At 32.0% G+C, this 13,809-nt stretch overlaps 1 protein-coding gene across 1 annotated transcript; it reads right to left on the bottom strand.

Annotated features, from left to right (window-relative positions):
• Positions 1 to 1,160: 1,160 nt before the first annotated feature.
• LOC112525517 (mechanosensitive ion channel protein 6-like) lies at positions 1,161 to 4,417 on the bottom strand. Its single transcript, XM_025135680.1, has 5 exons — positions 2,775 to 4,417; positions 2,550 to 2,673; positions 2,033 to 2,326; positions 1,752 to 1,954; positions 1,161 to 1,603 (listed from the first exon to the last, which is right to left on the bottom strand). The coding sequence occupies exons 1-5, from the start codon at positions 4,283 to 4,285 to the stop codon at positions 1,315 to 1,317; spliced, it is 2,421 nt and encodes an 806-aa protein (XP_024991448.1). The 5' UTR covers positions 4,286 to 4,417; the 3' UTR covers positions 1,161 to 1,314.
• Between the last annotated feature and the right edge of the window lie 9,392 nt (positions 4,418 to 13,809).

A 13,809-nucleotide genomic window follows, 5' to 3' on the forward strand; every position in this document is an offset into this window, starting at 1 on the left:
AATTAAATATAAATATTAAATAAGATCTTTATATTTATTTAAAAATTAATAAAATGACTTCTACATTAGAAAATCCTAAATTTAATAAAATAAAAGAATTCAGGAAAAATTCACATACTTTTCGGTTGAGATTGAAATATACAAACAAAATATTACAAATCAAGTAAGGTTAACATGAAATTATTTATATATAGTCAAACTATAAATAATTAAAATAATAATAAAATAAAAATAAAAATAAAAATAAAAATAAAAAACTATAAATTAGAATTAAAAAACACTGATCATTCAAGAAATTAAGAAAAACTGCCACAAAATCCTACAAGAATAATGGTTAATTATATAAGAAACTCTAAAAAAACGTGTTTTGTCCAAAAATATAAAACGTCACGATATATTAACATTTTTTTATTCTAAGAACCATATGAAATATTTCAAGTCATTATCTCTTTAATAATATTTTGATTATTATATCAATTTAGTTATAGTTTATTCATAATTATTTGATAATTCAGTTTAATAATGTCTCATAATATTTTAACTTTTAAACATGATTATTTTTTTAACAAAACTATTTATCTTAACGAACAAATTTTAATATATAATTATCTCATGTTAACCGTATTTTACTTCTAGTACTTTGAGCAAACCACAAGAACCACCCATTTTTTAAACTTCAGACTTTCTAAAGCAAAAGTCATTTTGTCAATTTAATAGTTTTGAAATAAATACAATTTTTTTATTTAACATATACTTAAATTTAAATGATTTGATTTGTGATTGGATACATAAAATATTTTATTTTTCTCAGTAAAAATATATAAAATATATTTTAATAATAAAAAAAGGATAAATTTTAGAGAGAATTACACTTTTGGTTCTTATAGTTTGCCTAAAGAGTGATTAGTCCTTCATAACGGTTGTTAACTGATGGTGTTAACTTTAAGAAGTTTATAATTTACATATTTACAGTATATTTAAAAAAAACACCTTCCATTAAAAAGTTCTGTTTCATTCTTGAATCAACAAAATAAATGGACGATAAATAAAATTCAAAGAACCACAATTCATAAATAATAATTCATTTAATCTTCAGATATTAAATAAACACGTTTTTTTTAATTACGTAATAATAATAATAATAATCCATATTTAATTACTCCATGCGTTATAATAAAGTGAATCCAAGTACAAGGATTATAACCATCTCTTCTGTTTATTCACAATGTCACAATATTTTTTAAGTGTATAAAAATCATCTTAATTATTGCCTAGTATGATTTTTTAGTAAATACTTGATACCATAGAAGAAGGTTAGTTTGCACAAGTTGTCCAAGTCGAGGGAAGCCGACTTGAAGCCAAGCCGGGAACATTGCGGACATTGATGTCGAGCGGGAGCATGCGGTACTCGATGTCGAGATCTTTAAAAATCTTGATCAATTCCTCCAATAGAAGTGCTCGTCGTTTCCATCGTTCACCCATGTCCTGGAAATTCATTCGGTGCGAAAGCCATATCGATATCTTGAGCCGATTCAAGTCATCCACGTCCCTCATCACTATCATCGGTCCAGGTTGCCAATGATCGCTCTTGTTCTCCACATAGCTGCAACCATAACCATCCAAACTTATTACTGCTGTGTCTATATTTCTATTTTAGTTTGTCCTGTCTACTTTCCAATTTTATTCTAAAATATGAAATGAAGAAAACCAACTATTATTAAGGGTAAAATTATTATTTGATTATTACGTACCTAGTAATTCTCTCCTTCATTTTAGTGATCTTTTCTGGAGGAGTCGATACGTGAATACAGAAATCGATGGCATCGCCCATATCGGGACTACGATGATAATTAGCGATGGGCATAGAGGCCAGGACACTGTTGGGATATGCTATTTTCTGATTGTCATACCTCAAGAAGATCGTTGTTAATATGTTCATTTCTTCGACAATCATCTGCATACCATCGATCCAAAGTTACGACCCAAAAACAAAAATTTAACGAATGCTGGTTCCAAGTGATTGAAATCTGACCTGAACACCATCGATTTCACAACGGTCGCCGACATCAAACGGATGAACTATGAACAAGAAAATAATGGCCTCGAATGTGGTCTTGCATGTATTTCCAAACACAAATGCTACCAAAACTAGCTGCGAGCTTAAAAATATGAAGAAATGGGTGGTTGCGACTCGAAGTATTAGAAGCCAAATCACGATTATTACGATTCCGACAACCACATTCAACATCTGATGGAGTTTGTCTACGGCCGTTTTTGTGTCGTTGAGTGATAGCGCAAGAGCTCTACGCTCTCGGAATACATTAACCTACACAATCAAGGATCAAAATCAAACCTTCGTTAACAATATCAAAATCAAGCATACCTGAGAGAAAAACACACTACAACAAAATCGGTTGCAAAACATATCAAATATATCTGAATGTTCTAATAGACTGTTTTATAAAACTTAAATATATAACATGACACAATTGGTGATCCTAACGTATTTGGACATCCCGTAAAACCAATTTTGTTGTAGCGACACATACCACCCAGTTCTTGAGAACTCGTTTGCTGATTCCTTTGGTCTCGCTGGCTTCATCAAAGAGTCGAATTGTCCTCAAAGCCTCATCATCTGGCAAAAATCGCCTCAAATCTTCAAGATAAATGTGTCTGAAAGAAAACAAATTAAAATGGGCATAAACTACAAACTGATAATGGGTTCTTACAAGTTGAAATGAAGATCAAATAATATGAAAATTTTGGAAATTTACTTGGATTCAGGCTCTGCAACATTGGAAAATATCCTCTTGGCTGCAATCTTGGCCTGGGTTTCACTGGTTATCTGCACAGAAGCTTCATCTTCTTCATCACCAGTTATATCCTGCAATTGTTCATCTAAAGTCGATAACATGCTTGTGTTTATAACATTCATCATTCTGTTCATATTCCAAGCAGAGATGTTCTTCTGATTCAATCGATGCAAATGATCGATTGTAATCCCTTCATCGTGTTTCTTAGTAGCTTCGTTTTTAGCATCCATGGGAGTACTGGTTCTCGGAGTCCCGATGGCTCTCCAACCCTTGAAGATATTTGCCTTAATTTGGGATGAAAATGCCACCCCAGCGTTCGCAAGCTCGGCTATCATTCTATCTTCTTCCTCCTGTTCTTGCTGAATCTCGATCATAGGTGGCCCGGAGAGCGTTTCAATCACGTACTGATTGAATAACGAGTCCTGAATCCGGTCGAAAAACTTGCTCACATGGAAATTTGAAGCAAGAACTTTAATCAGCAAGGTTTTCAATAGCCAAACCACAGTCCCCACCAAAAGACATACCCAAATCTTGGTGACATATGGCAAAACCTTCTTCCCGTAGGTCATTCTTTCGACTTTCTTGTTGAATATTAGTTGCCAAGCGAATAGAATCAAAGCCAACCAAATGCAATTCTGAACTGCTTTCTTTAATCCGTATACGAAATAAAGAACTCGTTTTCGAAGCAAGAAGCTTCGTTCGATGAAGAACACTATGATTCTAATCCCCCACCCAGAAACCAAACGACCGCAGATCACAACTAAGATCATAACCTCCCATTTCCACCATTCGAGATCAAACAAGCTTTTGTTTCTGAAATCTGGGATTGCAAGTGTGCAAGCTAAAGCAGTAATGATTAATATCAGACTGGTTAATTGAAGTAAAGTCCATTTGTTATACCTCAAATTCTTGTATTCATCTGGCAAATCATCATCCAAGAAGATATCATCTTCTTCGATGTTATCACCACCTTTCCCTTGAACCCCTGATGCTTTTGGTGTTTTTTGTTGCGATGATCTCTGGTCAATCTCCGGTTGGTCCATCAACCTCGATTTCGTCTTTGTTCTCAGCAAAGTCGAATTTCTCTTAAATGCAGCATTTGAAGAACAAACTACCACATCTTCACCACCACGACCAATGCCGCCGCTGCGGCCGCTAGCATTGGACCGCTGCCGAACCGGTTGGTGGTCAGTCACTTCGTCATGAAACGAAACTCGTACCTCTTTTGGGGTGAGCTGGATGTAGCTATTTGGACTCTCTGTGAGCCTTGATAACTCCGATGACCGTGGAGGTGGAGGAGACGGCGTACGGAGCGTCGTGGAATCAAACTTGTTTTGATTTTCAAGGTCGGCTGTAGAGTAGGTTTCAGTTAGCTCTGTTTCATTAGCAGAAGTGTCGGCAGCTTTACGGTAAGAACCGTTCCATACGTCTTTCCAGCGTTCATCGTAATTCTCCGCCGACGACGAGCCCATATTACCGGTATTTGATGGAATTTGAATGGTAGTTTTGCAGGGAAGTGTTCTTCTTCAAGCTCAATCTGTGGGTCGTATTTTCTCCACCAAATTCAAATTAGGATAAAGAAAGAGAGAAGATAAAACAATGGTTCTTCAGTAAACGAAGGTGGGGATGAATCACCATAGCTGCAACCTCGAAGGGTTTTTATAGTGTGCGTGAGGAGGGTGAGCTCTGTGTTCGTGTCGATAAATTCTATCTGAAAAAGAGATGCAATTTAAGTCTCTTCTACCTAAAACCCCCGAGGTTTATGATATATTGCAAATATTAACCCTGAAAAAATATTTTTCACAAAATAAGTCCTCCTTTTATCATTCTTCAACAATTTCTCCTAACCATCCATCCCTCAAATCTTTATTTCCTATAATTCGACTCATTAACATCTAGATCAGAATGTTTAGAATCTATATTATCAGTTATAATTGTTTTGAAGTTTTTCAGATATAGATGCATGTGTTCTAAAAGCAGTTGTAACAACAAATTATTCTTGCAAAAGTTTAACGAAAGAGCAACGATCACATGAATTGATCGGCAATTTTGTAGAAAAGCTCTGGTTCTATTTTGGATATGTTGCAACCGTCTGATTTAGATGATACATGTTAAATGGACAAAAGATATATTCAATTAAATAAATAGTTTGAATTATAAGTTTTATTGTTTGATGTGATGTTTTGATCGAAAATATTGAATAAAAAATAGCTAGTTTGTAACGCGTGGACATGTACATAGCTTAAACTAAACTTGCAGCTATCAGACAGGTAAATAGCTTGCAAATTTGCTTTTATCTCACTACAAATAGCAAAGCAACTAGAGCATTTTTAGTCATTATTTTAAGTAGAAAAGTGTTTCTCAAAGTAGAAGATACTAGTAAAAAGCCAAGTGACGGTATTATAATGAATATACGAAGTCGACATACAAGTTCTAAGCAAGATGCGAAACGAAAGTATGCAAAAATATGAGGTTAAGTTTAAACCAATTGAGTATCATGTGATTTTCTAAACAAGGATATACACACACATAGAGAGAGAGAGAGGAGATACCATACAAGTCAATTAATTGAGATATTTATAGAAATGATGGTTTTATTTATTATAATTTGGATATTTATGAAAATTTATCAGAATTCATTTATTATATATATATATATATTTGGAAACAATCGAGATATCCATTATATTAGATGAATACTTGAGATTGATTTGTATTGTTTGTACTAATGGTTGTGTTTGTAAATAAAATCATATATAACCAGGGTTTTTTTGCCAATAGTTGTATGAGTGTGTTTGTTCTCTACAACCTAAAATCAAGTGTTTTAAAGCTCTTATGCATGTTTAGTATTTCAAAGATATGTAATGCTTGAAAACGTTTTCACGACAGCCGACATGTATGGAGTCAAGTATCATGACAACGGTAATGATATATAGAATCAATACATATTTGTATGATAAAATGTATTTATGTATGTTTGGGTATAACCACTGTAATAGATAGGTTCACAGCAAAACACTGTGAATGTAAAAAAAGTCGAACCTTCACAAGAAAAACACTGTGAAGGTTACCTTCACAGAGTTTGCTGTAAAATTTCAAATGTAAACAAGTGGTCTCACGGGTCTCACGAAAACAGACTGGTTTCACATATATAGTAGTAAATATATGTTTATATGCATAATAATTTATATGAAATAGAGATTTGCTCATAAGTCACGCCTTGAAAATTTTCACGACCTCATGGTGGCTCCTAAAGCTTAATGTTTGACTCTGCCTCCACGCCACGCCTTACGCCATTATATATATGGGTGTGTGTGTGTGTGTGTGTGTGTGAGAGAGAGAGAGAGAGAGAGAGAGAGAGAGAGAGAGAAAATGCGAGAACACGTTATCATTTCAATGTCTTTCAATTTAAGTTGTTAGTGCTAATTAGTGTATCTTTCGATTCTTGTTTTAGTTATGAATTTAGTTTTACTTGCTCCTTAGTTTCGTGAGTTTACTTAGAGGCCGTTTACCAAACAATTACTTGGGTAAGTGAACATTAAGTCACATTATCTTATCGGATGAATATGGTAAGAACCAAGAATCTTACCCGGTAGGAGCAAGACAAGGACCAAAAGTCTTATCCGGTAAGTGAGGGTGACAACTCTTACCACGGTGAGCGCTTACCAGGTAAATTGTTGCATACAATATCTTTTTGGTGGACTAAAATTTTACCCAATAAATAAATGATAGTGGTAAATTGTACTGGTAAACACTTATCGGGTAAGTGTTTGATAAACGTCCCCTTAACCTTGTTTGATTCTTAATTTAGTTATGTTTAGTATAACGTAAGTGATTAGTCGTGTTATTTGATTTCTAGCATTAATCCAACATTTGATGTCGCAAATACCGTGAGTAATTTATGCTTAATCCCTTATCTTCCCGTGTTCGACCCATATGCTATGACACCTACACTTACGGTTACAAATCATCTTAAAACTCAAACAAACAAATAGTATGGTGGTGATAGTATCTCAGTAATGATTATGTTTGTTGTATCTTGCAACGTTAGAAAGTAGTGTGTGACGATGCATGAAACTTGGATCATTCAAGAATGATGGTGGAAATACCCATCATCAATATGACTTTTATTTTTATGGTTATCATTTTCTTGGTTTCTTTCATTCATTTAGAACAAATTTTAAAGCTATTTGCTTTTTTGTTTTGACATTTAGACTCGTCGATCTCTAGGGGCCGTTTACCCAATTGCTTATCCGGTAAGCGCTTACCGATAGAACTCAACGCTATGATTTATTTTGATACGTAAGATTTTAGTATATATCAAAACATATCGAATGCAACAAGTTAAGCGATTATCTGGGTAAGAGTCGTCATCCTCACTTACCGGGCAAGACTCTCCATCATTCTCATCGCTCTTACTCGGTAAGATTCTTGACTCTTCCCATGTTCATCCGATGAGGGAATTTATTCGATAAGTACTTACCAAGTAAGTGTTTAGTAAACAGCTCATAAGTTTCTTACACATGTTAAGTTGCGACATCATATACTCGATAGGAGCTTCATGCCTTACAAATTATTTACTCATTTGTCAATTAGTTATACAAAATGAAAAAATAAATAAATTACTAACCGGTTTTCATGTGTTGTTTTATACCTAAATCAAAGCTGCAACATTCATACAATGTTGTTTCATATAAAAAAAACTGTAAGAACTCTCTTGTGTATGCAGAAAACACAAAAACACGTTTGTATAATGAAATACACACAAGAACAAAACATATAATATGATAATCATAACTTAAAAAATTAAATTTACTAAATGGTCTAGATTGGTGTTCCCAATTAATAATTAATACTTATTGGATTTATATTTAATTATTGATATAGGAAAAGGTTCATTTGAGAAGTAATAAAATGATCATAACCCTTCATCTGGTCAATATTTGTGGCTTTGACTGTGAAGTACTGGATAATTCTTCGCATGAGTATGCGAATAATAAATAAGTAGTTTCTTAACTTTTACAAATAAGCAACAAATGGGTTCATATGTGAACTTATGTGATTCATATATGAACTATATGTTTATATGTTAACCCGTTAATTAGTTCACATGTTAACTATTTTAACTGATTCGCATATGAATCCATGGGTTCATATGTGAATGGGTTCATTAATTCATATGTGAATCACACATGATTATATGTGAGTCAGTTAAAATAGTTCACATATGATCATATAGTTCTTATGTGAATCATACATGTTCACATATGAAATATAGTTCTTATGTGGATTACACAGGTTCACATATGAATCTGTTTGCTGGCTATTTGTAAAAGTTACAAAACTACTCTCTTTATCTTCTGTATAGCCATAAATTTTGACCAGTCAAATTCGATTTTAACCGTATAAAGGGTTAAAATCACTTTTTTTATTTCTCAAATATTTATCACTTCTCAAAATAACCTATGTGTGTGTGTAGGTGAAGGTTCAAACGAGAACACTTCTGTTAACATTTATGGGCCTCAAATATATTTAACCCATAATTGTAGTTAAAAGAAAATAAACTAATTAATTAAGGATAATAATGTGATTTCTTATTTATCTGTAATTTTTGTGGCATCCATATCTTTAAAATCACATACAGATAATATGTTAATTGGTATAAAAATATTATCATATTATTATTACAGTAAATCACATAATGAACAGACAAGGTGATGAATATATACGTGATCATTAGTGGTTTTTGATTATCACAAAATTATCACATCGCAATCATAACAAAAATCATATAACTACTAGATGTTTATCACATCATAAAAAGTCTCCAACTTATCAAATCATTATCACTATTATCATCACAAAATCAGATAATTATCACAGTGTTATCACATCATTATCGACAACGGACGCATCAACATAAAAGTCTCCGATGATAATAACAAAATTTAAGAATAAAGATAAATCTAAGATAATAGAAAATTATGAATAACTACTAATTAATTTTCATTTATTATAACTTTTATCATATGTAAATTAATTTGGAGATCCTGAAGTGTTCTTGTGTTTTTGTAAAACAAGGATGTTTTGATTTAAACCCTTACACACACACACACACACACACACATATATATATATATATGTGTGTGTGTGTGTGTGTGTATAAAGGCGGGTTAGATTACAAACTGTCTGATTTGTGAAAATAATGCAAACCACTCTCGACCAATAGGAAATTTTCGTTTTTTATTCTTTAATTTTAATAAGTAAGGGTATAATTGTTATTTTACTATATAATAGTTAATCTTGTAAATGATTTAATTATTTTTAAATATGGAAACGTAAATATAGAAACATTTTATATGGAATGTGTAAATCAATTGTTTTTAAATATAAAACGGTGAAATAGTTGCATACAATGAAGATGACAGGTTAATACAATTTCATAATATGAAACAGATTCACACATGTGAATAAATACTGTGAAACAGATTCATACAATGAAGAAATACATGTTCATCTAGTTAAGAAATACAGAGTAATACAGTAAACCAGATTCATACAATGCTTAAATAATGTGTTTCATACAGTGAAATAGTTGCATACAGTTATTATATACAGTTTCATACAGTGTCATCCAGTGAAATAGTTGTATACAATGAAAAGGATAGTGATAAAATACAGTTTCATGCAGTGAAACATATTCATATGATTTGCCGATTTTGCTCTTTTTTAATTAAAAATCATTTTTCTTAATTTCATAATATAACACTATTTAATTTTCACCATTAATCAAGAAAATGGATGGATGAAATTGATTTGTAAGGTTTTTACAAATAAATATGATTTGTAATTGATCGCTCATTTATATATATATATATATATATATATATATATATATATATATTACAGATGTTGAAAATGTAGGGTTACATACCTCTATAATTGATTCAATGATTTGTAGAATTATCACACCACAAGGGTACATGCTCTAAATGCTCATTCATTAATTACCACTGTACATGTAGTGCAGCAAAAGTTGAAAAAATAAGTGTCCTTTCTTTAATTTACACACACACACATACACATATACATATACATAATATATATATATATATATATGCTATCCAATCATCGATTGCCAATGTTTGTTTCGTAACCTCATTCAATCCCCCATTTTACTCCACTCGTTTGAAAAGACATGTTGCTCCACACACCTTGAAACAACTACAGAATTTGGCCCCTCCACCCACTTCTTTTTAACCTAATCAATTCTCTGCTTTCGAACAACTCCAATTCTAACTCTCCATCCAAAACTTCCTTTCTTTGAAGCTACAGATTTTTAACACCAATTAACCATTAAAAAAGTATGGTCGACTTAAACTCTGCGTTATTTACTTCTTAACTAAACAACTTAAGTTATTTGTTCTATTTGTCGTATATAAATATTATATATTTCAATATATATATATATATATATATATATATATATATACACAATTCAATAATACTTTTGTTATATATATAAATATACACACACACTTATATGCATATAGACAAAGTAATGTATAGTATCAACATATTAACGTTACCTCACCAAACATACAAAGTCGGTCCCGGGCCAGACGCATTCGTTCGATCCTTTGTCTTTATCTACAATCTTTGGATGTGATTATTGATGTCACTCTTGTTTCCATTATATATCTGATTTAATTTTTAATACATACTTAAATATAAAATTATAAAATAATACAATTATTTAAGCAAATAGGTGTCCATGATTATATAATGTGAACATAACATGCCGATTTCTAAACAGATGTAGAAATAGATGAGTGCGTGCATATGTTTAGGGATTACTAATGCTCTAATAGTAGATAAGGTTGTTATGTTATCTTCTCCACCAATGTTTTTGTGAGGGCCTAAATTGGATAATATTTTAATTATCAGGGTTTATTCGGTAACATTTTATTTTGGATATCGTTGATGGAATCGGGACCGTACATTGTCAAGAAGTTATCTAATGTTCGTTGGACTTCGGAGAGCCCGTGTTCGGCTGTTTGTGAAATAATGGCAAATTAGTATTTTTTTCTTCCCTTTTTAAGTACTTGTATTTTTTTTTTTGTTTAAGAGGTATTTATTTAGGGGGTGTTTGAGATTGTTTATTTGAAACAATTTATGTTTTTTTATAAAAGCACTTATCAATTTATTATAAGTCAGAAGAGTTTAACTTCTTTAAAAATTTCTTATTATCAGTTTGGCACCGGTATAAGTTGTTTATCCAAACACTCAAAAAGTGCTTATTACCGGTGCCACACCGGAATAAGTTAATAATTTGTTTTTATAAAAAATCTCAAACACCCCTTAGACTTAAGATTACGTGATTTGGGTAAAGTATATTATATTTTGTAAAGGTGGTAATTGTTACATGATTTTGAATGCTTACCTATGTTGGACTCGAGACTTTTGCCGATCAGATGTACCTTTAAGATGGATTAAAGGTTCGTAAAGTTGTCTGATGTGATTTAACAGACCATCATTTTAAGGAATTTTTAAGTTTTTTGTTTGTTTTCGAGAGACATTTTTTTTTCATTTTTTGTTTGATTCAAGAGATTTTCTCCTGTTTTTTGGTTGATTTTTAGGGATTTTTTTTAATGTATTTTGGTTGATGTTGCTTGTATTTTATTTCCTAATATTTGAAAACACCTTTCAAAGTTTAGCGGGAGCATCTTTTATACCGCAAGAAATTTTTTTACTTACGCAATTAAGTTGAACGGGTGTACGAGACCTCATTTGGGGCTTAATAGGTCCGCCAATGAAGGTAGTCATTTCTACACGCTTTCACACAACAAAAAATATCTTAAAGTTAATTGACCAATTATAAAAAATTAGAATAAAATAAAAAATAAATTGGTATTTATCAACAACTTTATGTTATATTATATTTTATTTATTCCTTAAATGTTGCTAGTATAACGTGATGATGTTTTGATATATAAATCGAAGGCTTCTTATAACGTGATTTTGTTGTGATAATAATATGATTTTGTTGTAAGCAACTCTAAATCCATACCACATTATTATCTTTAATTATTTACTTTCTTTTCTTTCAATTATAATTATGAGCTACGCAATTTAGAGGTCTAGAAATGTTCTTGCATTTTCTTATATTAGTGATATTCTCCTTTGAAGCTCTCCCTATGTGTGTGTGTGTGTGTGTGTGTATGGTTCAAACGAAAATACTTTCATTTTAAGAAAAACACGAGAACACTTTTTACTATAGACAATCAGATACGATATTATATTTCATCACATGTGATACTAAATCAATGATGCAGACGACCCTTGACATGACCTTGGATGCGGGCCAAGTCGTCTGCATACCACTAGGCCTCCTCATGTGATAACATATGATAAGGGTATTCTCAATGTGATACTATCATCCATTATATGTGATATTAAGTCAGAGACCCAAACGAGGCCAAGTTGTCTGCACACCACCAGATCCCCTCATGTGTATTATCACGCATAATATGGGTGTTTTAGTGTTTTCGTAAAATAGATGTGTTCTCGTTTGAATCTCTACACACACAGAGAGAGATATATACATATACACACACACACAGAGACACACAGACACACACACACACACAGACACACACACACACAGAGACACACACACACACATACACATATATATATATATATATATATATATATATATAGTTGGATTTCGGTAAGAAGAAGAGTTAAAATGAGAAACGTAAGAGATGATCTCCACCATTGGATGCACATAAGGATAAGATGCACTGGATCCCCATATCAAGCGTGATTCATGGGTGAGTTTGAGATTAAAGGCGATCAAGGGTCCAGATCTCTGCTTACGTTTCTCATTTTAACTCACTTTCTCACATGATTTTTCGCATATATATATATATATATATATATATATATATATATATATATATAACAAAGGATCGTGTGAGAATATGAATTAAGGTGAGAAGCATAAAAAATCTTTGAACCCTTGACCACTTTTAATCTCACTTCACCTCATGAATTGCGCTTATCACATGACTGAATTGATCTGATGCATCTCGGTGCATCATATTAGTATTGATTTTCAACTTTGATTGATCCGAGAATGGAGATCTCTTGTTACCTTTTCTCACCATGACTTCCCCCTAATGCAAAATAAATTTCCTTGACAAATTGACGTATGTAACTTTAAATAAATCCTTCTTAATTGTGTTTCAAACACATCAATTTCTATTTGACGGGGTTTATGAGATTCGTTTAGCAGACGGCTTGGATGATCCCAAATTCCTTTATGTAAAGCTGAAGGAGTACAAGTAGGTGGGAGCATGCACCTGGGACAACTCATTCATCATCGACAACATATTCTCCATTATACTAAAGCTAAATTAATTTCTCTATTTCATGGTTGTTATTTCTTTACAATGGATGTCAGGTTTACATACATCTTATCTTTCTAGCCTCCACCTCTAGATAGGATATATAGGACACATTTGGTTTGGCTTGGTATTCTCGTTCTAATTCTACTACTATTTCAACAATCCCAAACGACGAAAACCATATATTATACATGAAATGTGATGATGCACTCGATATGTTCGATGAAATGCTTCTTATGCCTTCAGTTAGCCAATTTATTCGTGTACAGACCGGATCCTCATGTTTTGTAAGTCCGTGATGATGATAAAATCCTTAAACAATTATTCTTCATTATTAACAATAAAATTGAATATAAAAGCATCAGAGAATATGTTACATATTATATGTCTAACACATAACACATTGCATTACTTTCATCACATATCATATCTTAACATATACTAATTAATATATGTTATTTTTAATGCATTCGTAATAACACGTGTTCACATATATGTAATTGTTTGCAAATGCATATGGATCTGATAGAATATGAAGTTTAGAGCGGCTAAATAATAACAAATGCAAGGTAAACTCGCCAGGA

This window comes from Cynara cardunculus (genome assembly GCF_001531365.2).
Source record: "Cynara cardunculus var. scolymus isolate 2C chromosome LG 13, CcrdV1, whole genome shotgun sequence".
NCBI lineage: Eukaryota > Viridiplantae > Streptophyta > Magnoliopsida > Asterales > Asteraceae > Cynara > Cynara cardunculus.

What these genes read in the sequence shown, in the direction of transcription:
- LOC112525517 (XM_025135680.1), bottom strand. Translation starts at nt 4,285, where the DNA reads ATGGGCTCGTCGTCGGCGGAGAATTACGATGAACGCTGGAAAGACGTA. An exon ending in GAGTTCTCAAGAACTGGGTG is followed by an intron (nt 2,327 to 2,549) that starts GTATGTGTCGCT and finishes TTGATTGTGTAG; the next exon opens with GTTAATGTATTCCGAGAGCG. An exon ending in GTGAAATCGATGGTGTTCAG is followed by an intron (nt 1,955 to 2,032) that starts GTCAGATTTCAA and finishes GATGGTATGCAG; the next exon opens with ATGATTGTCGAAGAAATGAA.